Source organism: Fusarium pseudograminearum, chromosome 2 (assembly GCF_000303195.2).
Source record: "Fusarium pseudograminearum CS3096 chromosome 2, whole genome shotgun sequence".
Taxonomy (NCBI): Eukaryota; Fungi; Ascomycota; class Sordariomycetes; order Hypocreales; family Nectriaceae; genus Fusarium; species Fusarium pseudograminearum.
The window spans coordinates 3,428,666-3,452,285 of record NC_031952.1 but is presented as its reverse complement, the minus strand read 5'-3'; the positions used below and the strand labels follow the sequence as shown (position 1 = coordinate 3,452,285).

At 48.2% G+C, this 23,620-nt stretch overlaps 7 protein-coding genes across 7 annotated transcripts, besides 5 other annotated features; 5 read left to right on the top strand and 2 right to left on the bottom strand.

The window, feature by feature from the left end:
• Positions 1 to 1,868: 1,868 nt before the first annotated feature.
• On the top strand, positions 1,869 to 4,680 carry FPSE_05571 (uncharacterized protein; the record flags this gene model as incomplete). Its single annotated transcript, XM_009258689.1, has 4 exons — positions 1,869 to 2,736; positions 2,789 to 3,126; positions 3,174 to 3,239; positions 3,289 to 4,680. The coding sequence occupies 4 exons, from the start codon at positions 1,869 to 1,871 to the stop codon at positions 4,678 to 4,680; spliced, it is 2,664 nt and encodes an 887-aa protein (XP_009256964.1).
• A 614-nt stretch (positions 4,681 to 5,294) lies between these two features.
• On the top strand, positions 5,295 to 6,656 carry FPSE_05572 (uncharacterized protein; the record flags this gene model as incomplete). Its single annotated transcript, XM_009258690.1, has 4 exons — positions 5,295 to 5,619; positions 5,666 to 6,081; positions 6,133 to 6,302; positions 6,350 to 6,656. 4 exons carry the CDS (start codon positions 5,295 to 5,297, stop codon positions 6,654 to 6,656), a joined length of 1,218 nt encoding a protein of 405 aa, XP_009256965.1.
• A 1,296-nt stretch (positions 6,657 to 7,952) lies between these two features.
• FPSE_05573 (uncharacterized protein) lies at positions 7,953 to 9,319 on the top strand (the record flags this gene model as incomplete). The annotated part of the gene is made up of 5 exons (XM_009258691.1): positions 7,953 to 8,102; positions 8,157 to 8,529; positions 8,584 to 8,701; positions 8,753 to 8,817; positions 8,865 to 9,319. The coding sequence occupies 5 exons, from the start codon at positions 7,953 to 7,955 to the stop codon at positions 9,317 to 9,319; spliced, it is 1,161 nt and encodes a 386-aa protein (XP_009256966.1).
• A 1,844-nt stretch (positions 9,320 to 11,163) lies between these two features.
• Positions 11,164 to 12,200, top strand: FPSE_05574 (uncharacterized protein; the record flags this gene model as incomplete). Its single annotated transcript, XM_009258692.1, has 2 exons — positions 11,164 to 11,316; positions 11,373 to 12,200. The coding sequence occupies 2 exons, from the start codon at positions 11,164 to 11,166 to the stop codon at positions 12,198 to 12,200; spliced, it is 981 nt and encodes a 326-aa protein (XP_009256967.1).
• Positions 12,201 to 12,223: 23 nt separating this feature from the next.
• Positions 12,224 to 12,251: a repeat region.
• A 1,322-nt stretch (positions 12,252 to 13,573) lies between these two features.
• On the bottom strand, positions 13,574 to 16,708 carry FPSE_05575 (uncharacterized protein; the record flags this gene model as incomplete). Its single annotated transcript, XM_009258693.1, has 1 exon — positions 13,574 to 16,708. The coding sequence occupies one exon, from the start codon at positions 16,706 to 16,708 to the stop codon at positions 13,574 to 13,576; it is 3,135 nt and encodes a 1,044-aa protein (XP_009256968.1).
• Positions 16,709 to 18,339: 1,631 nt separating this feature from the next.
• FPSE_05576 (uncharacterized protein) lies at positions 18,340 to 19,483 on the top strand (the record flags this gene model as incomplete). The annotated part of the gene is made up of 3 exons (XM_009258694.1): positions 18,340 to 18,383; positions 18,432 to 19,316; positions 19,366 to 19,483. The coding sequence occupies 3 exons, from the start codon at positions 18,340 to 18,342 to the stop codon at positions 19,481 to 19,483; spliced, it is 1,047 nt and encodes a 348-aa protein (XP_009256969.1).
• A 967-nt stretch (positions 19,484 to 20,450) lies between these two features.
• Positions 20,451 to 21,743, bottom strand: FPSE_05577 (uncharacterized protein; the record flags this gene model as incomplete). The annotated part of the gene is made up of 2 exons (XM_009258695.1): positions 20,451 to 21,341; positions 21,696 to 21,743. The coding sequence occupies 2 exons, from the start codon at positions 21,741 to 21,743 to the stop codon at positions 20,451 to 20,453; spliced, it is 939 nt and encodes a 312-aa protein (XP_009256970.1).
• Positions 21,513 to 21,543: a microsatellite.
• Positions 21,744 to 21,865: 122 nt separating the features above from the next.
• Positions 21,866 to 21,891: a microsatellite.
• Positions 21,892 to 22,336: 445 nt separating this feature from the next.
• Positions 22,337 to 22,361: a microsatellite.
• Positions 22,362 to 22,865: 504 nt separating this feature from the next.
• Positions 22,866 to 22,893: a microsatellite.
• Positions 22,894 to 23,620: the final 727 nt, after the last annotated feature.

The following is a 23,620-nucleotide window of genomic DNA, read 5'->3' as shown; positions in this document are numbered from 1 at the left end:
ATGTCTAGTGCCCGAACGATTGAAACAGTACAAGATCTTCATCCAACTAAAGCGGTAAATACAGTCGATGTTGAAATTAAGTTCAGACTTTCAAGAAATATTTCTCTTGGCTTACCATCAGCCGACAACCCCCTGCTGATCAGGTATCGCGATGCCCAGAGATTGGCTGGAATATGCTGCAGGTTTACGAAGCCTGGGAGCTGGAGCCAAGAGTAGCATCGGGGAGTATGACACTGGTGCAGTGTGTCAATGTGACCCTGCGGGGGTCTGATAGCTCTCCTGTTCTCCACCATTTAACCTGATAGCTTCACAATTCAAGCTGCTGCTGTAGTTGTGGCGATCCTTGGTCTTGGCATGGAATCACGTTTAGCTTGCGGGATTTGCCGTTGAACCGATGCATCGTAACGACAAGTGCAACGGTATTTCGTGAGTTTGTAGCGGTGAATGCAACGGTTCTACAGCCCGTGGCCTCGAAGCCGGCGCCGCCCATACCGCCGTGGTTTTGGGTGTTTACACAAAACCTCACCACCAACAAATCACTTGTGATATCGCATCTCGTGCGTCAAACATCCAGTCAGCGGAACTCAGCCTCAGTTCAAGCCGATCTTGGTCGGAAACAAAAGAACGAAAGCAAAGACCACCCGACATGGCAGGTCAGATCTTGAAGGGTCTAGATGCAGGCGGTGAGACACAACGGCGCGTGAGTGACAGGGGTCTTTTCAATGAGGAAGATGGGGGATCACATGTGCGGGGAGTATGAAGGAGGGAGTAAGATGGATAAGTTGGTCCGGTCTGGGCTGTTCTGGCAGGGAGATGAGACAAAGGAGTGCATTCCCTGGCCTTGGATCGTCGTTGGATGGTTGTTGAAAGGGCAACTTGGAAGGTTGAAAGCAAATTGTGAATAAAAATCAGGCTGGGCTGTCATCATCGTTACTCCACAGTTGACTGTTTATTCTGAAGTTTAAACCAGAGCCAAGACGTATTGAGACCAAGTGCGATAGAACAAAGCCTCCGAATTAGCCGCCCATAACGGATTTCGCACATGGGTAATCAATCAGTCATCGAGTAAGCTGTCAGTCAATATGTGTGTTTATGCGCCCGCTTAAGCACAATCACAAGTCACCTCCTCTGACTTATTGAGATTGCCAAGTCCCAGGGAAAGACTTGCCCAGGTTTCTCCACTGAATTGGCTCACGCTAGGGGAGATGGTCGTACAGATTACGGGCAGTCAGTGCAGTCCTTACTGGGGTAGGTACCTGTAAATCGGAACACTCAACCTAGGTCTGTTTGCTACACAGAATTGACAGCTTGGGAAATACATGTACTATGTTACAATTACGACTGCGTTATCTCTTCTATCAATGTCGGTCTAAGTAACACAGCAGAGCAAAAACAAAGACCCTTGGCTCACATTGGACAAAGACAACACCAAGAAAAGTGACAAGTCTAGGCAGTTCCCTCCATAGCATGCATCGCACCCTCCATTACGATAGCCTAGACCCTTGGTCCTTGGCCCATCCATAGCTCCCCACTACTCTATTCTCCTCAGCGGATGACCCCCCCGCGCCTCTTTCTCCCTTGAATCACAACTTTTTTGGATCATTTCTTGCTCTTGCTTGTCAATTGATTGATCCATCCTCCAGGCGACAAACACAAAAAGGCCTCGGCGCCAGTCGCTGTTCACTCGATCCTTGTTTCTTGTATCTATTATCTTGCCTTCTTGTTTCTCCCTTTGCCTGTAGAGGCTTTATTTCCTCTTGCGACGTCGTCTTACGTCTGCGCCTCCTCCGCACGAAACGATCGCGACACGAAAGAACAATCAATCTTGTTAGAATACTATACAGTCGCACAGAGCCCACCGTCTCGCCATGTCGTCTTCGCCAACGACAACGGCTGCGGCCGTCACGAGTGCCCATCCCCAAGGAGGCATCATCGAAGGCCTCAACCCAATTGTGTACAACCCCAAAGACCCCATCACGCTCTTCATTGTCCAAGCTTTCGTTATCATCTTCTTCTGTCGTCTTCTTCAATGGCCTCTCTCCAAATTCGGCCAACCGCGCGTCATCGCAGAAGTCATTGGAGGCATTGTCCTCGGTCCTTCCGTCATGATGCGCATCCCCGGCTTCAAGGAGAACATCTTCCCTACTGAGTCAATGCCTGTTCTGTCCAATGTTGCTACAATTGGTCTCTTGCTCTTCTTGTTTCTTGTTGGCCTCGAAGTTGATACACGCATGTTCAAGTCCAATTGGCGTGTCGCTGTTAGTGTTGGTCTTGCTAGCATGGTGCTTCCTTTTGGTCTCGGTGTCGCTGTTGCTTGGGGTCTATACGAAGAATACGGAAGTGAGGGAACTATGAAGGATATGGAGTTTGGCACCTTTGCGCTCTTCATTGGAACTGCGCTAGCCATTACTGCTTTCCCTGTTCTTTGTCGTATTCTCTCTGAGCTTCAGCTTCTCAGCACGTCTGTCGGTGTCACAGTCCTTGCTGCTGGTATCGGAAACGATGTTGTCGGTTGGGTTCTACTCGCTCTCAGTGTCGCTCTGGTCAACAATGCCAACGGCCTCACAGCGCTGTATGTATTCTTGACTGCAGTCGCATGGGTCCTTTTCCTTGTTTACGCAGTGCGCCCCGTCTTTCTCTGGGTATTGCGCCGAACGGACAGTATCCAGAACGGCCCATCGCAAGGCATCACTACCTTGACTCTGCTTCTAGTCCTGGCTTCTTCTTGGTTCACTGGTAAGTCACCCACTCGAAGTCAATTGACACCCGAGTCTAACACACGGCATAGCCGCCATCGGTGTTCACGCTATTTTTGGTGCCTTCCTCATTGGTCTTATATGTCCTCACGATGGTGGTTTTGCCATCAAACTGACTGAAAAGATTGAGGATCTCGTGGGATCAATTCTCTTGCCTCTCTACTTTGCACTCTCTGGCCTCAACACCAATCTGGGTCTGCTTGATGATGGCACTAGTTGGGGATACGTCGTTGCAATTATTGCGTGCGCTTTCTTTGGCAAGATCATTGCCGGTACCCTTGCCGCACGCTTGACCAAGTGTCTCTGGCGAGAGAGTTTCACCATTGGTGCCCTCATGAGTTGTAAGGGTCTTGTCGAGCTGATTGTCTTGGTAAGTAGATGTCGCCAATCATGCGACTACCACTAACATCGTTATAGAACATCGGTCTTCAAGCTGGCATTCTTTCGCCCCGAACCTTCACAATGTTCGTTGTCATGGCAGTGGTAAGTACCTACCTCACATCCTCGCACAATACGTCGCTAATCATGCTAGGTCACCACCGTCACAACATCGCCGCTCACCAGATGGCTCTACCCTCTCTCGTACCGCCTCAAGGTCGAGAAGTGGCGCCGAGGAGAGATCGACTGGGATGGTAACCCTCTTCAAACCGAGGCTCAGAGTTCTGAACACAAGATGGAAGAGGCTCTTGATAAGTCTCAGACCAACCGTCTCATCCTTCACCTCCGCCTTGATGCCCTTCCTGGTCTGTTCAACCTTGTTTCACTTCTTGGTGGATCCCGAAAACAAACTGTTCCTGCCATCACTCCCACAACCAACGATGCCAGCGCAGATGCTACTCCTGCTGAGGAAAAGACTCAGGTCATTCCCAGCCGTCCGTTCGAGGTTCGTGGTGTTCGGCTTATGGAGCTGACCGATCGTACTTCGTCCGTTATGCAATCTGCCGAACTCGATGAGTTCGCCTCTCGTGACGCCGTCTTCTCCGCTTTCCAGACTTTCTCTCGTCTCAACGGTGTCGCTGTAGCTGGCCAAGTATCCATCATCCCAACCAACGCCTACGCCGAAACTATTGTCAAGTTTGCCGAAGAAGCCAGATCTGACTTCATGATCATTCCTTGGAGCACATATGGTGGTATCGCTGAGGAAAGCTCCACTGCCGCCTTGATCGAGACTGGCAACATCAACGATCGTTTCTTTAGTAGAACTTACATCGATTATGTCCAGAACGCTATCGAGCGATCAACTTGCACCACCGGCATTTTCATCAACAGAGTTCCCCACGATGTTTTAAACAGAACGCCCACCCTCACACGAACTCGCACCGGTCTGTCTGTTCACAGCGCCCATGACGGCGCAGTCGTTCAAAGGCCTGTTGATCAGCGCCAGATCATCTTCGTGCCCTTTATTGGTGGCAAGGATGATCGTGCCGCCCTGCTCTTTGCTCTTCAGCTAGCCCACAACCCCCACGTCTCCATTCACGTTGTCCACCTGCACTTTAGCGAAGACGATCACGAAGCACTCAATGCATCGCCCGACAGCGATCCTTCCACGGGTAACGACCTTGGAAAGAACGCAGTTGGCTTCCCATCTGCTAGTGACATGGACCTCTTGAACACCGCAAAGAACAACGCGGCTGGTAAACTCGAAGGCCGCGTCACATTCGTCGAGATCCCTGTTGATTCAGTCCGCAACCTGCCTGATCTCGCTGTAGCTCACGCCCGTGAACTCGTCGGCAAGTCCCGCTACAGCGTCGGCGATTTAATCATCTCCGGCCGTTCGCACCCACTGTTTGACAACCTTCTTGTGGAGGACTTTGGAGTGGAGAGAGACTTCCAGCGCACAATTGGTGTGCTTGGAGATAGGTTTGCTAGAGCAGGCGTCGATGCTGGGCTGTTGGTCATTGATGACAAGCAAAGCAAGGCGTAATTTTCGTCAAGGATTTAAGGTTGGATTTATAACAATTTGAAGCATATTGGAGCATACATCTTGGGCGACTTTAGCACCATATACCATATTGGGTTTGACATTTATGAGATATGAACACGTTTTACATTTACCATCTTTTTTGAATCTCTCGCGCTTGATTAACACACTGGGTAATGCTGAATGAGTGATGCCGTTTATCAAGAACTTGAGAGAAAGTCAACAACAACTCCAATATTCTCACAGCTCGATCGTCATAAAAGTCTCATCCAATATCATCACAACGCGCATCAACGTTGAAACAATAATGATGGTTGGAAAAAGTAAAGAACAGAAATCGAAGTGTAGTATCAGAGACCCTTGAGCTCCAAACTTGTAATCTATCTAGCTTTCTGTACCGTATATGCATTTCTTCAGCATATCTGCCTTGGCTTCTCATTCTTTACGTTACACAAAGTCGTCTGTTTTTGCGACTTGGACTGCACTACACGTCTGCCGGTCATGTGTTCCTCAAGGGGAAGTTATATCCGAAACCCCTCAATCGTGCGGAGAAGCGATGTCTCGTCCAAGTCGACTTGTCTCTCACAACTTAAACAGAATTTACCAAGTCAATCAAGATGTTTGCTGATATAACGCAGCCGCCGAATCCACTCCCTACACCTCAGCTCAAAGCTGTGCGGCCAGGTGTCTCGCTGTTACCCCCACTCTCACGCCGAGGTCATGGCCCAGGCCTTGTGGTTCTTACGCCAACTTCTGGGGATCTTCTCAAGATTGAAGATGGTGTACCTTCAGTGCTTATCAAGTGGGCTGAGGAGGGATATACGGTAGTCCAGATCGATGCTTCCGCGCTTGAGGACGGCGACAGCAAAGATGTCTTGCGTGAGGCCTTGGAGACCATGCACCAATGTGACAAGTATGACGAAGGAAATATTGGCTTAGTCGGTAAGGAAAGAACGATATCTGCATGGGCTTTGCTGATAATCCGTAGCATATTCTTCGAGTCTTTGGAACACCATTGCACCGAACCTGACGGACGTCCCTGACGTTGCAGCGGCAGTTGTATACACCAATGCCAATGACCTGTCAGAACTATCCTCTGCGAAAATCCCACTCTTACGACATATAGTTGGGCCTACTGGCAAGAGTAGCCCTGGAACCGAGTATTACTACCCCAAAGCTCAAAGCTACGCCTTTGCAACGCCTTTCCATCAGCACTTTGACTACAATATGGAGTCAGTTTCTCACACGAGAAACCTCCAGTTCCTCAAACCCAAGGTTGGAGGCCCTTATTTTGATCTCGAGTATATCTGGGAAGAGCATACCCACTACGAGTTTGCCGATCGTTCGGTCGAACATACTATGAGTACTATGGTCCAGGAACCATACGTCAACCATATTCCTACTGTAAGCGGACATACCAACGTTGTAGAAGATAAAGCTGACGAATGGCTATAGTTGACAGGAGGGATTGGTCGGGACAAACTTTCAGACTTTTATCGGCACAACTTCATCTTTAACAACTCTGCAGACTCTGAGCTAGACTTGATCAGCCGAACCATTGGTATTGACCGTGTGGTTGACGAGTTCCTCTTCAAGTTTACACATAATCAAGAGATTCCTTGGATGTAAGTGCCCTTTAGTCGTTCACTGTTGCTCTACTAAATCACTGCAGGTTACCTGGTGTTCCACCCACCAACATCAAAGCCGAAGTCCCGTTCACAGCAGTGGTTAACATCCGTGGAGATCGTCTATATCACGAGCATATCTCTTGGGACCAGGGAACTTTGCTCAGGCAGTTGGGCCTTTTGCCTGAGTATCTGCCGTTCCCCTATGCTCTACCAGATGGACGAACCTCTGAATCAGGTTTTGAGTACCGTCTACCAGTTGCTGGCAAGGAGACGGCTATCAAGATGAAGGATAGACACGGAGTGGCGTCGAACCAGATGTTTTCATATGAGGCTCGCGAGAAAAAGGATTGATGTGTTCAATGGGTAGCTGGATGGAAGTTTCCAGGCACACTGGCATGTAAGCACTTGCCTGGAAGTAAGACTCCGTTCAGATATACAGAGTTTTGTTTCAGTGAGTCGAGACCTTGGCGAGTCGGCGCCACGGAGACAGAACAGTGCCAGCTTCTTTTCAGTGAGACTGTCCACTAATCAGGGGTATCTCGGTAACAAAATGAGTTGTGAGCGAACAAAGATTTGACATCAGCATTCCGAATTATGCGTCCATGATCTGATATTTCTACGTAAAGCCCAACCAGGGTCATTCCTTGTTCCCAGTGCAATTTCCACTACAAGGTTCGAGGCTGTCAGCCACAAACTATTGTTGTCTTGATCGACGACGATCAAGCGCCCGCCACCTCGTCAAAATTCCTATTGTCAAAGACGCCGCTTTTGACTAGCGAGCTACAGGGCTGAATGCGTACAGTTCTTGTACGACTCTTCAACGCTCATGGTTAATTAGTTGCAGTGCTTAGTTGGGAAGACGACGTTCTTGGCAATTACGGGCGAGGGAGTCTTGCCAGGTGATCTGGTGCATCATGTTTATATCATCACGACGTATTCCGTCGTATGAAACGGTATGCATGTTTGGTACTTCGGCAAATGTGAGATCTGATCGGTTGTTTGATTAGCGAATGTTTATTATAATGGAAGATCCCTGTTGTATGGGCATTATGCGCCCACTAGAGGGACAGCTGCGCATAGACATTGTTTATAACTAAATTCGCCAAGTCGTTGTGTCTTACCAACCTTAAATAAAGCAGTTCTTGGAAGCTGTTAGAGTTTGGCCAATAATTGGCAGCATTGGTGGTAGGAGAGGGTATCCTGACCTTGGTAGCTTCTATTGGTACTGGCCATGATCGCATCAACAGGAGATCATTAATATCATCGCTGATCAACAAGCCAAGAATGTTCCTTGGCCCAAAACTGTAATAGAATTCTCGGCCAGGGACAGAGACAAAAGTCCTCTAACCGACGTGATGGGTCAGGAATGTGGCTTGATTGCCTCAATACAAGTCAATCAACGAGTGACCACCTCGCCCCCATCCGCATTCGGTATTCGTCCCGACGCAGTGGTGTCGAGACGGTTCTTGTGTTACTATGGCTTGCTTGAAAACTGTTGGTTCCCCTTCTTCAGCATGATTGACCATTCCTGCTCCTCTCAATCAACATGCATAAGCAGAACCTCGACTAAACATCTACTTTTGTTCTTTTCTTCTGATCAAGATCAACAGTTTTGTATCAGCGGTAACTTCTCGACTTCAGGCTGCAATGGCGGTTGGGGGCGATGGGCATTGGGTCCTTGCTTCCATGTGGTCATTGTTGCTCGTCAGCTTCGTTTTTGTTGTGTTGCGGACGTACACAAGAGTTTATATCGTCAAGTCTTTCGGTGTTGACGATCACATGTACAATCTTGCTTTTGTCAGTCGATTATCCATTTCACCATCTGTATCTCACTAATATTGTCTATCACAGTTCTTTCTTCTCATGAATACCGTTTTGATGACCATTGGCGTACACTATGGCCTGGGCCAGAATCTAATGGATATTTTAGAAAACGACCCCGAGCACTTACCACTATCGCTACTCTACGAAGCTGCCAGTCAAACATTTGCGATAATAGCCATGAGTATCGCAAAGTGGTCTTTGGGTCTCTTTCTACTACGGCTCGTCAAGGAGAAGTGGCACAAGATTGCCATATGGTGCATGATGGCTTGTCTCATGTCAGCTTCCATCGCAGTCTGTTTTGTTTACTGGCTCCAGTGTACTCCAGTAGAGTATCTTTGGAACCGCAAGATACCAGGTCGTTGCCATATAGATACGGCCCCCGTGTCTATGACACTTTGCAGTGAGTCTTTTTTCAGATTTCCTTTGAACTTTTCATGAGGAGCTAACTTGATAGTCCTTTGTGTGGTTGCCGACTTCTTCTTCGCCGGGTTCCCCTGGCTGTTCATCCTAGGGCTACAGATGAAGATGAAAGAGAAGATGGTCATTCTTATAAGTCTCAGCCTGGGTGTCATGTAAGAGTCACACCACTTTATGGCTGGGTTTATTAACTAACCTATCTCTAGTGCTGGAGCATTTGGCATCAAACGTACTCTCGAAGTTCCCAAGCTCAAAAGCCCAAACCATACAAGTAAATAACCCTCCACGATAGTCGATTATCAACTAACATCTTTCAAGAGGATCCGATGGGATTGATTGTCTGGTCAGCCGCTGAGCTCACTGTAACAATGATCTGTATCGCCATCCCTGTCTGCCGACCCCTATACAAAAAATGTTTCAGCAAGTGGACGTCTCGCAACTCTAGCAACTACCCCAACTCCGGAGCATCATATCCGTTGCGGACAATAGGCGGCGGCGTACTTCAAGCTAAGCGGGTGGACAGGAATGGCAGCGGCAGCACGGCAGATACCAACGAACAAGTCGAAGAACACGAACGAAAGACCGGTATCAATGGCCCGTTTACAAGGACGAGGGTGTATCCCAAAAGCGATGGAAGGCGTATTGGAGGTGATCAGAGTGAAGAGGAGATCCTTGGGTCGGAATTCCGGAGAAGTCAGATCATGGACCTTGAGGCACAAAATGGCGGGACTATGCCGACGCGCCATACTAATAATTCTGAGCGAAGCATGTAGATTACGGTTATAATTAGTGGAAAAACAAAACAGCGTTGAATTTCGAACGGTGCCTGAACTGAAACTTATCCTCCATCAGTAGTTGTGGTACCTGGCGCTGGCGGTTGGGTTTGTTGCTCCGTGCTCTCACGACGTTGACAAACGCCTCACCCGTGTGATAGTAGATATGTCAGGCACTTGGTCTGAGTGGCGTGTTGTCAAAGCTATGCTAGAATTTAGTCATTGCACTATATCTTAATAATATGTCAACTAAGTTGAAGATTGTAGGTAAACAGAATACTAGTACTGGGCTACATATGTAAGTGAGGGTCGTTGCTGGCCACGTGAGTATTTGTTACCATGATGGAGAAGTCTGAAAGTCGATCTAGACCTGGGAAGAGTGTTGTTGTCTCAAGTTACATGCCTTTAAGGCTATGGCAACGGCATAATGGTAAGACATCTAGTTTTGAAGTGACTGTTTTGTCTAGGGTTGTTCCAGGCCGAGTTAAGTGAAAGGTGAAATAGTGAGAGGTAAAGGGCTTGTGAAGGTGTGAAAGTTTTCACTTTGCCGCGTTTCAATTAAAAAGTTGTGAGAATGCACTTACCCTGCATATGATGGGCTGCAAGGGAGAGACTCTACTTTATTCTGAGCGCATGTGATATGAACCCTGAGCTGAGCTGAATTTTTTTCTCATTGCTGCAGTTAGTTCAATTCCATGGAAGCGCATGATATCTGATGCCTTTGAGTAATTATATCCGTTGTCAAGGTATCCGTCAAAACATTTGATCGTTGTTGATGTCATGTTTGGAGTGGTGGACAATCAGTCTCGGGTATTATTTGTGTCTCCAGAGTCAATATTGGAAAAAAACATTCCATTAAATTATGAGAGTCATCCTGAAACTGTGCCCAATGTTTCACTACGCCGCTGATCTCTTTTTTCCGGGTGAGCCTTGTTCAACCCGGTTGTCAGCTTTTAATTAATTAACCAACAGGCTTTACTCTGTACCTAACCAACTTCAAAGAAAAGATGCGACAAGAGAATTGTGCTACCACAAAAGAATAGGGGTCCAGTGATTGACTGCCAACAAAGAAGAAAAGAAAGGGTTTCATATGAGAGGCCAATTGGGATAAGAAGAGGGACAGACCAAAAAAGAAAAGTTGAACAGCTTCTGGACAAGTCGGATCTCAGTCCTACACCATCTTTTTTTTTTCTCTCTCGAGCCCATGCCAATTGGTCCCTACTCATTCCATCCATCGAGATTTCATTCCCTGTTTTTTTGCTATGCTGTGTTATTTGCTGGATACGAGAGTTACAGCTGAGAAACAAAAGTCTCCATGCTGGATCATGCAAGTCAAGGATGCGATTACCATGGCAAAGGTAGATTCCCACAATTAAACGTCGTCATTATTCCAAAGCCGTTCTTTCATTCCAGCGCCCAAAATATGTCCCCCTTGGGCTTTCTCTCCATCGGCTCGGCTCTTTCTTGGAACCCAATTCAACCCGAAGCTGGGATCACCCTGAAATGATTAAAATTGCGAATTCAGGTACAGCCATGGTACCCCTGCTGATAGCACTTTCGGCCCTGTTGGGCATTGTTCAGTGTCCAGGGCCCAAAGCGTAAGGTCCCTATGCACCCCGCAAGGTCCTTTTGTTGTTTTTGACAGGCCCCCTAGGACCAGGCGCAGAACCAGACGCAGGGACCTTTTCCCAAAAAATAAATTCACATATATCAAGGGCTCTGCACTCACAACACCATACGGCACATCTAGGGATTTCCTACCACTCATTCATTCACCTCTCATCAGCGGGCGAAGTGTTTAGTTGCTTTTTCTACGGAACCAATACAGAAAAGCGCTGTCCACAATGGCACAACGACTAAGCTTCGCCCAGCTCGAGCAGGCTGCTCTTCACATCATCCGTCTCATTGCAGACATTCCCGGCCTCGAGAACACTCATCTCGCCATTGTTGGGGACTTGGCCGTCAACAAATACCTGTCGCAGCAGGCACGAGTCACAGTAAGTCATCCCCCCCAGTCTCACCCCAACCAAACCCTCCCCTAACATCTCAACAGAGCATCGACTTGGTCATCAGCAAGTCCTCCTCTCCCGGTCGCGTTAAGAAGGAAATCGTCGGCCACCCCATCACTCCCCTCGTCGAAAAGTCCGGCGTCGTCCTGTACCGTCACACAACAGGATGGGAGGTTGAAGTCAAGCTCATTCCCGACTGGCTCAGCCCATACCTCCCCGAAGCTGCCAAGCGCGTCCGCGATGTGAAGGGCGAGGCCACTCTGCCTTACACATCCCTCGAGGACATCATCATCTTCAAGATGGACGCCTGCGGCCTCCACGAGAACGACAACAGCAAGCGACGCGACGCCTGCGACGCAGCCGCCCTGCTCAACCTGGCTTCTGAGCACGGCGCATTGGTTCTCGATGAGGACAAGACGGAACGAGCGGAGGAGGCACTGGCCGACATGGTTGAGTTCTCGGACGAAAAGGACAAGGGCTGGTGGCAGCGCTGCCTGGGAATGGTCAACAACAAGCCCCGTACGCCCCAAGAGATTCTCTCCGACATTGCGGAGCGACCACAGACCGCCTCCTCGCGATCATCCGTATACTCGTCCATCTCTCGCGCTTCGTCATACACCAGCAACGCCTCCGGCCACTCTTCCGCCTCGTCCATCTCCTCCACCAGCGCCGACGACAAATCACCCAAGTCTCCCATCCCCGAGAAGAACGGCCGCACTCGCAAGATGAGTGTCACCAAGAAGCCCTCTCGCCACAAGCGTCACACATCAATTGGCGCCTCCACCTCGGTCAGCGCTCTCGACGCGCACATGCATCGTCTTGAGCTTGACCGTCCTGCCTCGCCTGGCATTTCTCTGACGAACCGCATTTAATTCTTCATTCCTCATGTCACACCTTTTTTTTTTCTTTTTTTTTTTCTTCTTATCATGTCATTGGAGTTGGAGAGAAGCAAAAGTATATGGGAAAAGGCAATGGAATCGCTACTTTGTACATCATAGGATACCCCCGATACCCTCAGATTTCTTGTTTGTGGCTAGCGTGTATTTTGATGTGTGTGCGAATTGGCAATTGGGGCGGTAATCTTCACACAATGTTTAAAAAGTTATTTGGGAAGAAAAGTTTGGAGTTTTATGAGAGTGGGAAAACTTGGGGGACTGTTTTGGGATGTTAATATTTCTTGTTGATTAGACACTTTGGAATGTACATAGACCTTCTCTTCTCTTCTTCTATCTAGATTTTCTGTGTCAATCAATATAGCAAGCGAATTGTTTTACAATTTTTGTTCACCATGATAGATGTGAATAATGCTGACATAGCGATTGGACTTTTGACTGTTTAGATCGACGAATTAATTATTCCAGATCATTCCATGGTACCATTACATCAACCTTAATTTGACTTGCTGCTTAGTTTGGGATTAATTGGTTATCGTGGGTCGGTCGTGTTATTGTTGGGCATCAAAAAAACACGACCCGACTATGATCTCTATACAGGGTACAAACCAAGATTTGAGACGCTGCTTCGTAACCGTCGGAAAAATAAATTGTGAAAACTAAAAGAAAAATGGGCTTGAACTTGCTTATGTCCTGCAGCCAGGTTGACCGTGGCTTCTGTGTTGCTAGCCAACAGGAAGTGTCTCCATTCTCGTGTTGGTGTTCCATCGGAACCTCACGATAATTCATGCATTTGGCGACATGAAGATGACCCACAGACAAGCGACCAGCTCCCCGAAAGCTTATTTCTTCCAAGTCTTGAATTCCTACGTCAGAGTCAGGTCAGTCAGGATGGAACTTGGTTCTTATTTTAATTACGTTACCCTACCAAAACACTTGAGCATCCACTCTTCAACGCCCAAAGATATGGGATCCCCGTCCGGAAACAACAGAACCGACCGTTGAGCTAAAACTGTTACAGTTGACAGCCCCGAAAGAATTGGTCAGCCGAGTTTTACTTCGGCAACGTTGCTAAGTTACTTATTCCCGTTACTTTTTCGACGATCACCGCGGCTGCGACTTTTGCTCCTTATCATATAAGTCTCGAATCCTGGTGCTTGCTAGTATCATCGAACAAGCCGAAAGTCAATGGGTCGCAAGCACAGCATCCCCGTAGTCACCCGGAGTTGGAGAGAAATTGGACAAAATTGCCGTCAATTTATGTATTCTCATTAGAGAAGATAGCTAAACTATATTGTCTATTCCTACCCCCTAACCTAAAAGGCCAACCCTTTTGTTGCCCCTTCAGCTACCTAGAACAGCTTCTGAAGAGCAATCTCAAGTTCCTTGACACCATCTTCTCCAATGTTATCCTCCAGCCAACCTTCGGCCTTCTCGACTAGCATCTCCCAGACATCCTCCTCTTCCTTCAGTTTGAGCTTGAAGAACAAGATCGCACAAGCTGTTGCCAGGATGTCACCCTTATAAGTAGACGGGAGACCAAGCTTGGTGACCTCTTCAAACTTCACGCCAAGCACGCGTTCAAGGTCTGCGCTCCACGACCAGCTCCCCGAAAATGTCTGCAAACTTGTAAGGGCTTCCAACGGATTTTTGTCCTTGACTAGCATGGACGAATAGGAAGCGGCAGGAGGAGCAGCAGGTCCATCATCATACAAGCAAAAGCCAATATCTTCATCCGACTCTTCAGCTTCTTCTTCATGTGCCGTGGGAGGAGCAGGAGCAGCAGCAGGAGCAGGTCCATCACCAAATAACCCAAAGCCTTCAGCTTCACATTCATCTGAAGAAACATCCGCCAATGGCATGGCAGCAGCCGCGTCCATCTCACTTTGGTACTTAGCAATGAGGGCCTCATCGACTGGGGCTGCTGGGGGTGCAAGTGCTGCGGCTTGCACGATTGGCGGTTGACTGTTACCGAGAAAGCCCTGGGCAGCACCACCGAAAGAGGCAGTGCCTGTACCCGATGAACCTCCAGGAGCAGCTCCAAAGAGACCACCAACGTTGCTGGGCTGTCCTCCTGAGACTGAGCCGAAAGGATTACCACTGGCGTTGGAAGAACCAAAGAGACCACCACCAGTGCCAGGCTGTCTTCGTGAGGCCGAGCCGAAAGGATTCACACCAGTGCTGGACGAACCAAAGAGACCGCTGGTAGTGCTAGGCTGTCCTCCTGGGGCTGAGCTGAAAAGACTACCTCCAGTGTTGGAACTTCCTCCAAACAAGGAGGAGGCAGGCCTTACATGAGCGGCCACTGCCATCTTAGCGCGCATCACCTTGGCACCTCTCTTTCTCACACCAAAGGCTGATGGCCTGGGCGACGGTTCATCCTCTTCAGAGTTGAGTTCGTCAAAGAATCCGATATCTTTTTCCTGTTCGTCATCTTCAACGGCAACAAATGAGCACCACTTGCCGCCAACCTGAAATCTGACACCCAGACGTACTGCTTCTTTCTCAACCATGTCTGTGAAACGACCGTCGTACTTTTCCTTGAGGAGCTTGCCATAGTAGTCTTTGGCGTGGGCGAGCCAACCTCTACCTTCTTCCAGCTCCTTGATTTCCTTGCGAGCGGCAAGACAGTGGATGGTTGAATCCTTCTCGGCAAGTTCGGTGATGGGGATTTCAAGTTCAAGTGGGCCGTGGCGGGAAGTACCCTTGAGAATGACCGACTTTGGTCGTTTCTCCGGGGTAGCATCAGATAGAAGTATATAGACAGTGGTGCGACTGAATGGGAAGAGAGGGGGAAGCTGACTAGGAGTCTGGAGATACCGCGGCACTGGTACGGAAGGAAGATGATCGAATTTGTTTTCGACTGCTGATGTATCAATCATGTCGCTGTCGTCATCGTTGTTGATAGATGAATCGAAAAGTGACAGCGGCTTCTTTGGTGCCTGACTCCCTCCAGCACTGTGGCCAGCGACCTCGGCAGTGTTAATCGTGAGGCCGTCCATGACCTTTTCAACCAATTCGAACCCATCATCAGCGGGGGTTTCCACACTCTCATATTTGATGATGAGAGAATAGTCGGTAATATGAGGATACAAAGCTCCTCTGAGCATACGGACCACCTTCTTGTCCATCTTCTCGTTATCGGCAACAGTTTGGGAAAAGCCGTTACCTGCACGAGCAATACCCTCGATCAAAGAGGTGCTAGCGCCAGATCCAATACCAAGAGAAAATACTCTCGCCGTACCCTTGCTTCGATCGATCTCGTCGTTGATGAGCTTGAAAAGCTGATCTTGTGCCCAAATTTCGCCATCTGTGAGAAGGAAGACCTCAAGGTTCATGTCCCTGTATCGCTTCTTGAAGGTGGCCTCCAAAGGCTGGTACATCTCAGTACCGCCGTAGTTGGCAGAGAAGGTTTGCACATGCTGGACTGCGTTGTCAAGAGTTTCTTGGCTGTATGTTTGGGAGCGCTCCCAAAGGAAGGTGAAACTGGACCCAAAGCTGCAGATATTAAACTTGACACCGACAGGCATGGATTTGAGAAAGACCTCGAGGGCGGCTTTGAGGTTGGAGATTTGATCGGACATACTTCCACTACGATCGCAGATAAAAACAATCTCTGGTTTCTCGGCGGGAAGCTTAAACTTAGGCACCAGGGTTGTCATGATTGCACGCTGGTTTGGCAGATCCGGATGGGTCTCGAGGATGGCTGATGGTTCACCAAGATTCGTAGCAACCACCTGTACAACAAAGTCCTGCTCCAGGTGGGTGGCTCCCTGTTGCAGGGTTGCAGAAGCTCTACGAAGTGAGGGCTCCTGTGATTTCGTAGTAGAAGTGGTGCCGATCTCAACAGACAAGGGGTGCGAAGGAGATTGGATGGATTTGATAGAAGATCCATCAGGCATTTCGGCATCGATAGTGAAAGAAAAGCCTTGTTGAGTCACGTTGGGACTGGCAAGGGACTGGGCAGATCCATACCGGGGTACAATTCTTGTTGGAATGGTAAAGCGAACACCGTCGACCTGGGCATCGTGTTTGAGCTCGCCTAGGTAGGTGATGTCGACGTGGACCTTCTCGCCGGCGGGAACATTGCCGATTGATGTGGAGAAGGTGTCGGCTGCTTCGAGGGACTGCTTAAAAAGACCAGCAACTTGGCCCTTGGCTTTGGCTTTGTTGTAGTCCTGTTGTGCCTTTTGGCGTTCCTTGACTTCTCCCTTGATGGTCTTCGAGCTAACGGTGCAGGTGAAAGCCACAACGGAGACGCCATCGTAAAGAGGGAATACATAGCGAAGTTCCTGGATGGTGTTGGAGGTGGGGTTGACAAAGGTTTGCGTAAGGTTGGTGCGAGATGTTGTGGCGAGAATTGTGGTGTGCGCCTTGACCTGGACCTGGGGCAAGTATTTGAGGTTGTTGTCAATGAAGACATAGCAGCCGCAGAGGGTGGTCATGTTGGTGTTGTTCCAATTGGGGTCGAATCGGCCGAATGCCATGTTGATGGCTGTTTGGTAAAGGGTATCGAAGATAGATGTGGATGAAATAGATGGTCGGATAGGATTGGGGGAAGGTGAGCTCAGCTGAGGTTTTGTGGCTGAATAGAGTAAGCACAGTAGGTAGGTAGTCTTAGTATAGTGAGACTGCCTGAGAGAGAGAGTGTGTGTGTGTTGTTGTTGTTGTTGTTTAAGAATACATTTTGGGAAAGAGCAGTTGGAAGAGAGATTCTTATAGATGTAGGCAATGGTTCCTTCTTTGTTCGTTGTGACTCAAGTGTGATGCTGAGTGACGTTGATGGATTGTAGCTCAATGGTTGCCTCTTTCTGCCTGTGAGTCCTCTCCGAGCTTTTGATTCGTGGCTGTCTCGCCATAATATGGATTATGCGCTCTGATTGGCTGCATCAGCTATCGCTCTGTTGCCTATTGCGCCAAGTTACATCCTTCAAAGTTTCAAAAGGACCCCTGTGCCACCTTAAAGCTTCAATTTAGTAGCATAATGAATGTTGCTTACACAATCACATGTACTTTGTCCAATTATTTTCATATATTCTTCTTTCTCTTATGCTGCCTACACTGTTAGTGACTGACTAGTCGTTTGCTACGACAAAGGTTATGTGCCACGAGCATTCTAAACCTTTACAGATCCATTCAGCCCTCCTGTCACCAAAGACGATCTTTAACCAAAAATCAATGAATCAAAGGAAACTTATGCCTAGAATTCGCCAATTACCAACAGGCCGACAACTCATCCATGAGAAAAACAAACGAGGCAAGGTTGATGCGTGCGAAATGGTATTGTTGACCTGGCCCCAAATAGGCCCATGGTGACATGAAGACCAACAGAAATTGGAGCAGTCTTGGCCTCTACTCAACGCTACTTTGAGGAGAATCGCATGTAAGTCACTTGATATAGGTAAGTATACTATGCAAAGAACCATGATCCTGCCTTTCAAATGACTAAAAGCTTTCTCTCTATTACCACACGAGACAAGATCACTGCAGCCAGTGTTCATTCAGCCCCGAGTGACAACGGATTCACCAGCTATAGGACAGAGTTTAGGGCCTATTGTATATGAGCAAAGTTAGCAGTATTAAAGCGCAGTCTCGAAAATATGCTACCATGTCGACTACTGGCCAATTTAAGCTGGGACCGTAACATTCGAAACTCAATTGGAATACTAAGAAGTAGTACATTGAATTTACCGACAATACCGGGATTATCACAACGCTTATAGTAAAGGCCGATACCTGAAGATAAGGTTTCCATCATAAATCATATTTTTTGAGCATTATGACTCCAATGCTCTCACGAGACCTGTTTTTTGCCCTGCCCTGCCCTAATATATGGTTCAGATGGGCATAAAATGCGCTGTCTCACTTGCTTCCATCCGTAAAGGCCGATACACGGGAGGCCCTGCTTTAAGTCCGACCACTTATCCCCGAGGTTAACTTTTTTTGGTACTCCAGAAACTCCAGAAACTCCTTTTGATTAATACCTCGGGTATGGAAGATAGTCCATGAGGGTTATATAAGATGCATACAGCCCTGAGCTAAAACATTGTAAAGGAAACGATAAACACATGAGCTCAGTTCAGGAGTCTATTCATTTTATAATCAACTACGCTTGACAATGGAAACTCCAAGAGTTCTTCTCACTGGTGCTACCGGTTACATGTAAATCCTACTTAATCTCTTTTCTTTATTCAATACTAATAGAGCCAGAGGCGGAACCGTATTGAACACCATATTGACATCTTCACATCCTTCTCTCAAAAACATACATATCACAGTCCTCGTTCGCCGACAGGATCAAGCCGATACCCTCTCCAGCCTCGGCGTCACTCCCATCATTTTCAAAGACCTGGATGACACTGAGTTGCTCACTGAAACAGCATCAACACACGATATTGTCGTCCATGCCGCAAACGGCTATCACATCCCCTCTGCAAAAGCCCTCCTCGCAGGTCTAGCTCGGCGCAAAGCAAAGACAGGAAAACCAGTGCACTACATCCACAACTCTGGTACTTCCAACTTTGGTAACAGGCCTATCTCTGGAAAATATCTGGAAGAGCCAAGGGTGTTCTCGGACAAAGATGATATCTACGCTTATGAGAAGTTCCGAGAGGGCAAGGAACAGTATAAGCAACGAACCGGAGACGTGGTCGTTTTCGAAACAGGTGTTGAAATAGGCGTGGAGACTTACATCATCTGCTCCCCTCTGATCTACGGCCGCGGAACAGGTCTTTTCAACAAATCGTCCATCCAGATTCCCATCATGATCAGAGCCGCTCTTGAAAGGGGCGAAGCCATCTACGCAGGCGACGGTCTAGGAGTCTGGGACCATACGCATGTCGAAGACATCGCCAATCTGTACACCCTCGTCGTGGCCAAGGTCCTCGGCCAAGAGAAGATTCCTTCAGGAAAAGAAGGATTTTACTTTGCTAATCACGGGACTCAGAGCTGGTTAGATATAGCAAAGGGTATCGCAAAAGTCGGCCACCAACGAGGCAAACTCGCTGCTGAACCGAATAGTGTTTCTCTGTCTGAGGCGAGCCGGGCGTTTTTCGATGGTGATGAAGATATGACAGAGCCAGCTGTTTGTTCTCAGTAAGATCAACTGGTATTTTCTACAAGCTATTTGCTAATATCCTTTCAGTTCCCAAACCAGAGGAGACAGGAGCCGGGAGTTGGGGTGGAAGCCATTGAAGGATGATTCGCGATGGGAAGAAACTATTTCTGAAGAGTTTGAGGTGACTCTGAAAGCTACGGCTTGAGGCTTTACTTCCACGCAGCTCTATAGCTGACTACAGATTATCATGAATGAACAGTCAAATAGAAGCACATATTTGGTATCTCATCCTCGCCATACTGAGGGTAGTATAGTCTACAGTCACTGGTACTCCTAGTCACGACAATGCAAAAGATCTTCAATATATTGGTATCTCTAGATACCTCTTCACCGCTTCGGAACGAATGCAATCAGACGTCTAACTTCCGTTGATCCAATGTATTAACCAGTACTCCTACCCAACGACTTCCTCCCAACAGTTGCCGCTTCTTCTCCTGTCCATTCCACGATCACCTGTTAAACACACGCTCGTCAGGCCCATCCGCCTCACGTGGGACTATATACCGTCCAAGCCACCGACCCATAGTGGTCTGACGTCCATCACCTGTCCCATCTACTGGGTCACGCTCTGACTACCATGGCCTGACATGACATGAACCCCTGCTCCTGTTAGCATCCTTCTAGAAGAAATGGGACGGGACGTTGGACCCTGCATCTGACTCGAGGACCCACGATCTACAAGCGAGCGATGAGGCTCAAGTTACGGTGGACGTCTTCACGGTTGTGGACCCTTAAGTGTTTGATGTTCCCGAAAGTTACTGTCACGGTAGTTGAAGTTCTTTGTAATGAAGGTAGATAGTGCAAAACATTAAATGTGTATTGGAGATTTTTATACTATTCCATCTGGAATTGTTCCCATATTTTTATTCAAGCAGCTCATTACACAGAGCTCGCTTTTGTGACGCCCTGATTTCCCATATCCTCTTGAACGCCGAGTTTGTAAAAAAGAAAAATGCCAGGGATGTCATGATTCGTAAATCACACAAGCCCGAAGCGTTGCGCTGCGTTTCCAGATTGCCGATTCAAAGATAATATCACAGAAAAGAGAAAGAAAACAATAATCTAAACACCAGGTCTAGAACAAGTGCACGAGGTAAACAAGTAAACACAGTCTATGCCCAGACACCTGCTGGTGGTCCCTGATCTCGAGACATGATCATCATCTCAAAACCCTCCATGCGATTTCGGAGCTGGGTGTTCTCTTGGGCGAGACTTCTGTTCCTCTTCTCAAGGTGGGCGATGTACTCAGTTGCTTTGCTGAGGATGGTGGCCTTGTTGAGCTTGTGGGCTGGTGTGAGACCACCGAGGTCCTCGTCGCCATCTTCCTCCATGCCTTCAACGCAGGGTTGCTCTAGGCGCTGGACCATGACGCGAAGGGCTGGGACGGAGTCGCGGAGAGCGGATATCTTGTCGTTGAGGTTGGTGCGGTAGCGCTTCTCGATCATGTTGTGTGCGGTCTTCTTGGGAGGAGAGCAGTGGCGACGGGTCGCGGGGGGAGGAGAGGTTGAAGAGCGAGAAGACGAGCTTCCAGAGCCCGAGGACTTGCGCTTGCGCGAAGGATATCGGCCGTTGGCATCTTTGGAGTTAATGCTGTCCATGGAAGAAGACATTGGAGGTGGCATCATGCTGGACTGGAGATGAGGAGGCTGAGAAGAGATGGTAGGAATGGGAGTTTGGAACAGAGGTTGAGTGTCGATGTCGTTGAGACCGACTCGGCCAAAGGGGACGGCATCAGGAATAGTACCCGAGAGGTCGTGTGGGTTAATGGCGGGGCTGAGCTCCATACTGTTTCTTGAGGGGATGGTAGTGATAATGATGCTGTCAAAGGGCTCCTGCTTGGGAAGAGAGTCAAGATCAGATGATAGCGCAGCTTTGTCGTCCCAATTTATCCAGTCGTTGGAGACGGGAAGCTGGTATGGGTTGGCAAAGACGGGAGATAGTGGTGAATCGGGAGAATGAGCTGAATCACCACTGAAGTCTGCAGGGTCGTAGAAGCCAAGATGCTGTAGTAGATTGTTAGGACAAGCTTTTGGTAGATGTATGAGGTGGTTTGTGGTGTGGTGCAAGTTGTGTTTAGTGGTGAGAGGATATGCAGATGTGATATAAAGATGAGATTGATAGCTGTAGCTTGTTCACGCTGCAGGTTGTGGGATGCTCAAAGAGGAAGAGTGGGCTGAGATGAGGTGAAGGTGAGGTGAGGTGAGGGGGGCAGGAGGGGAAGATGGGCATGGCATGTGGGATATAAAGTGTAATGCCCCGGAGTGAAGGACCAGGGGGTGTGGGCAATTACATTAGATATCGTGGAGACAGAGACAGAGGCAGAGTGAAAGGACCGAGATGGAGAGTCGACAACGTACCTGTTTGTTCTGAGGATGGTCAAAGTAGTCGAATGATATGTTGGCCATTGTATCTGATTTTGTGTTGTATATTGGCTGATTGATGATGTTTGTTGTGTATATGGGTTTTGGTGGTAGTCGAGGCGAGTCGAGTCGAGGGGTGTGTGGATATACAAGGGTGTTAAACACCAAGTAGAGCAGAGTAGAGTAGAGTAGATAGTAGTCGAGGTTGAATATCAGAATGAATATCAGACGGTAGTGTCGTGATGTGTGTTGTTTGGGACAGGATGTGATGGGATGGTCAGATACTGTTTCTTGTTGGAATGGCGAGACGGGGCAAGCGATATATAGCTTCTTCCATGGTCAAATGCATTTTTTTTCTTCGCTAAGTATACAGCGAAAAGTCCAGCAGCCAAGGATTGTCTGGCCTGGCATGGACGGGAAAGCTTAGAGCGACAGCGCCCGACAAGTACGTTCCGCGTCATACGACTGCACCATAAGACTGGCGGGGGCTGCCGCCCGACAGGGATCTTGACGAGGTACGTATTGTCTTTGACAAGGTACAGGTACGGCTGTCGACACCCATCCATCCATCTCTCTCTCGACTACCTACAATTAAAATTAACCCTAGTAGAATAACAAGATACAGCACAGCATCAGATCCATGCCATGCCATGCCATGCCATGGAATTGTTGTTCAAACAATGGGCAACTTTGTACCTGACTTTCATCTCCCATGGGTCGTTTTTTCCCCATCTTCGTAGACCAGGGTCATCTTTTTCTGTCCTCCATCAAAGCGTAGATTTCGATTGAGAGGCCGGCTTTAGAAGCCGGATAATTAAGGCAAAGTCAAATGTTACGTCTGTTGGTTCAACCCTCAACTTCCTTGCAACAAAGATTCACTCATATCCTAGCAACACACCTTTTCGTTTCTTTTCTTTCTTTCCGTTTGTAAATTTAATTAGCTTGAGGCAACGCAAGCCCTGTATCACAGCGGCTACTGACAGGCGCAGGGAGTTATAAGTACCTGGCCGAAAAAGCAATGGCTCCCGTTTCCCGTGATCGACACTACATGACCGTGGCCTTGGCCGTTTGAAACCAGGCAGTCAACGCAAGGGGAACCCCGACGACGGACGAGAATCGCAAAGAGAGAATGAAAATGTATTATCTGCGGGTTTCAATTGCTGCACCCCTATCCTGTCCTGTCCTGTCCTGTCCTTCGTTTGTCTCGCTGTCTCGCTGTCTCGCTGTCTCGTTGTCTCGTTGTCTCGTTGTCTCGTTGTCTCGTTGTCTCGCTGTGTGAAAGGTCCATCATCTGCCCTGTGCTTGCGCTGTCTCTGATTCCCAGCTCGCAGCTGCAATGCACGAAAAAGCAATCAGAGATTCCCCGATCTACAGTGTCAATCATTTACCGATTGAGCCTTTGTTTGCTCTCTCAGCAGCTACCCGTGAAAAAACAAAACCGCCATGTCTTGCTTTATGGCTGGCGAAATCGTCATCATCACCTGTGTAATCATCGGCTCTTTACTTTGTCGTGCGCTGTAAGCGCTGTCAAAACATCATCTCCCACTACACCCGGGATCTCGAAAAGGCCTGGAACGCCGACTCAGCGGACCAAAGTACCTATACCTGTTACAGCTCAAGCGCTAAGCCGACACTACAACACAGCCTTAAATCCTTGTTTCGAGGTACGGAACAGCCTACAATAAAAGGGGACTAAATTAATTAGTACTAAGCTGTCAGCCAAAGCGGCGGCGGGCCGTCGTTAATGACTCGCAGTACAAACAAACAATTTTGTATCTTTTTTATCTCTGCTCTTGATATTAATCTCCAGCTTGTGGCGAACAATCAATGCTTGTAGATTAAGTACTCTTCACTTCTAACCGAACGTACATGCATTAATCCTTTGTTCGCAAGTGTAACATCTCGGTATAACTTGGTACCTG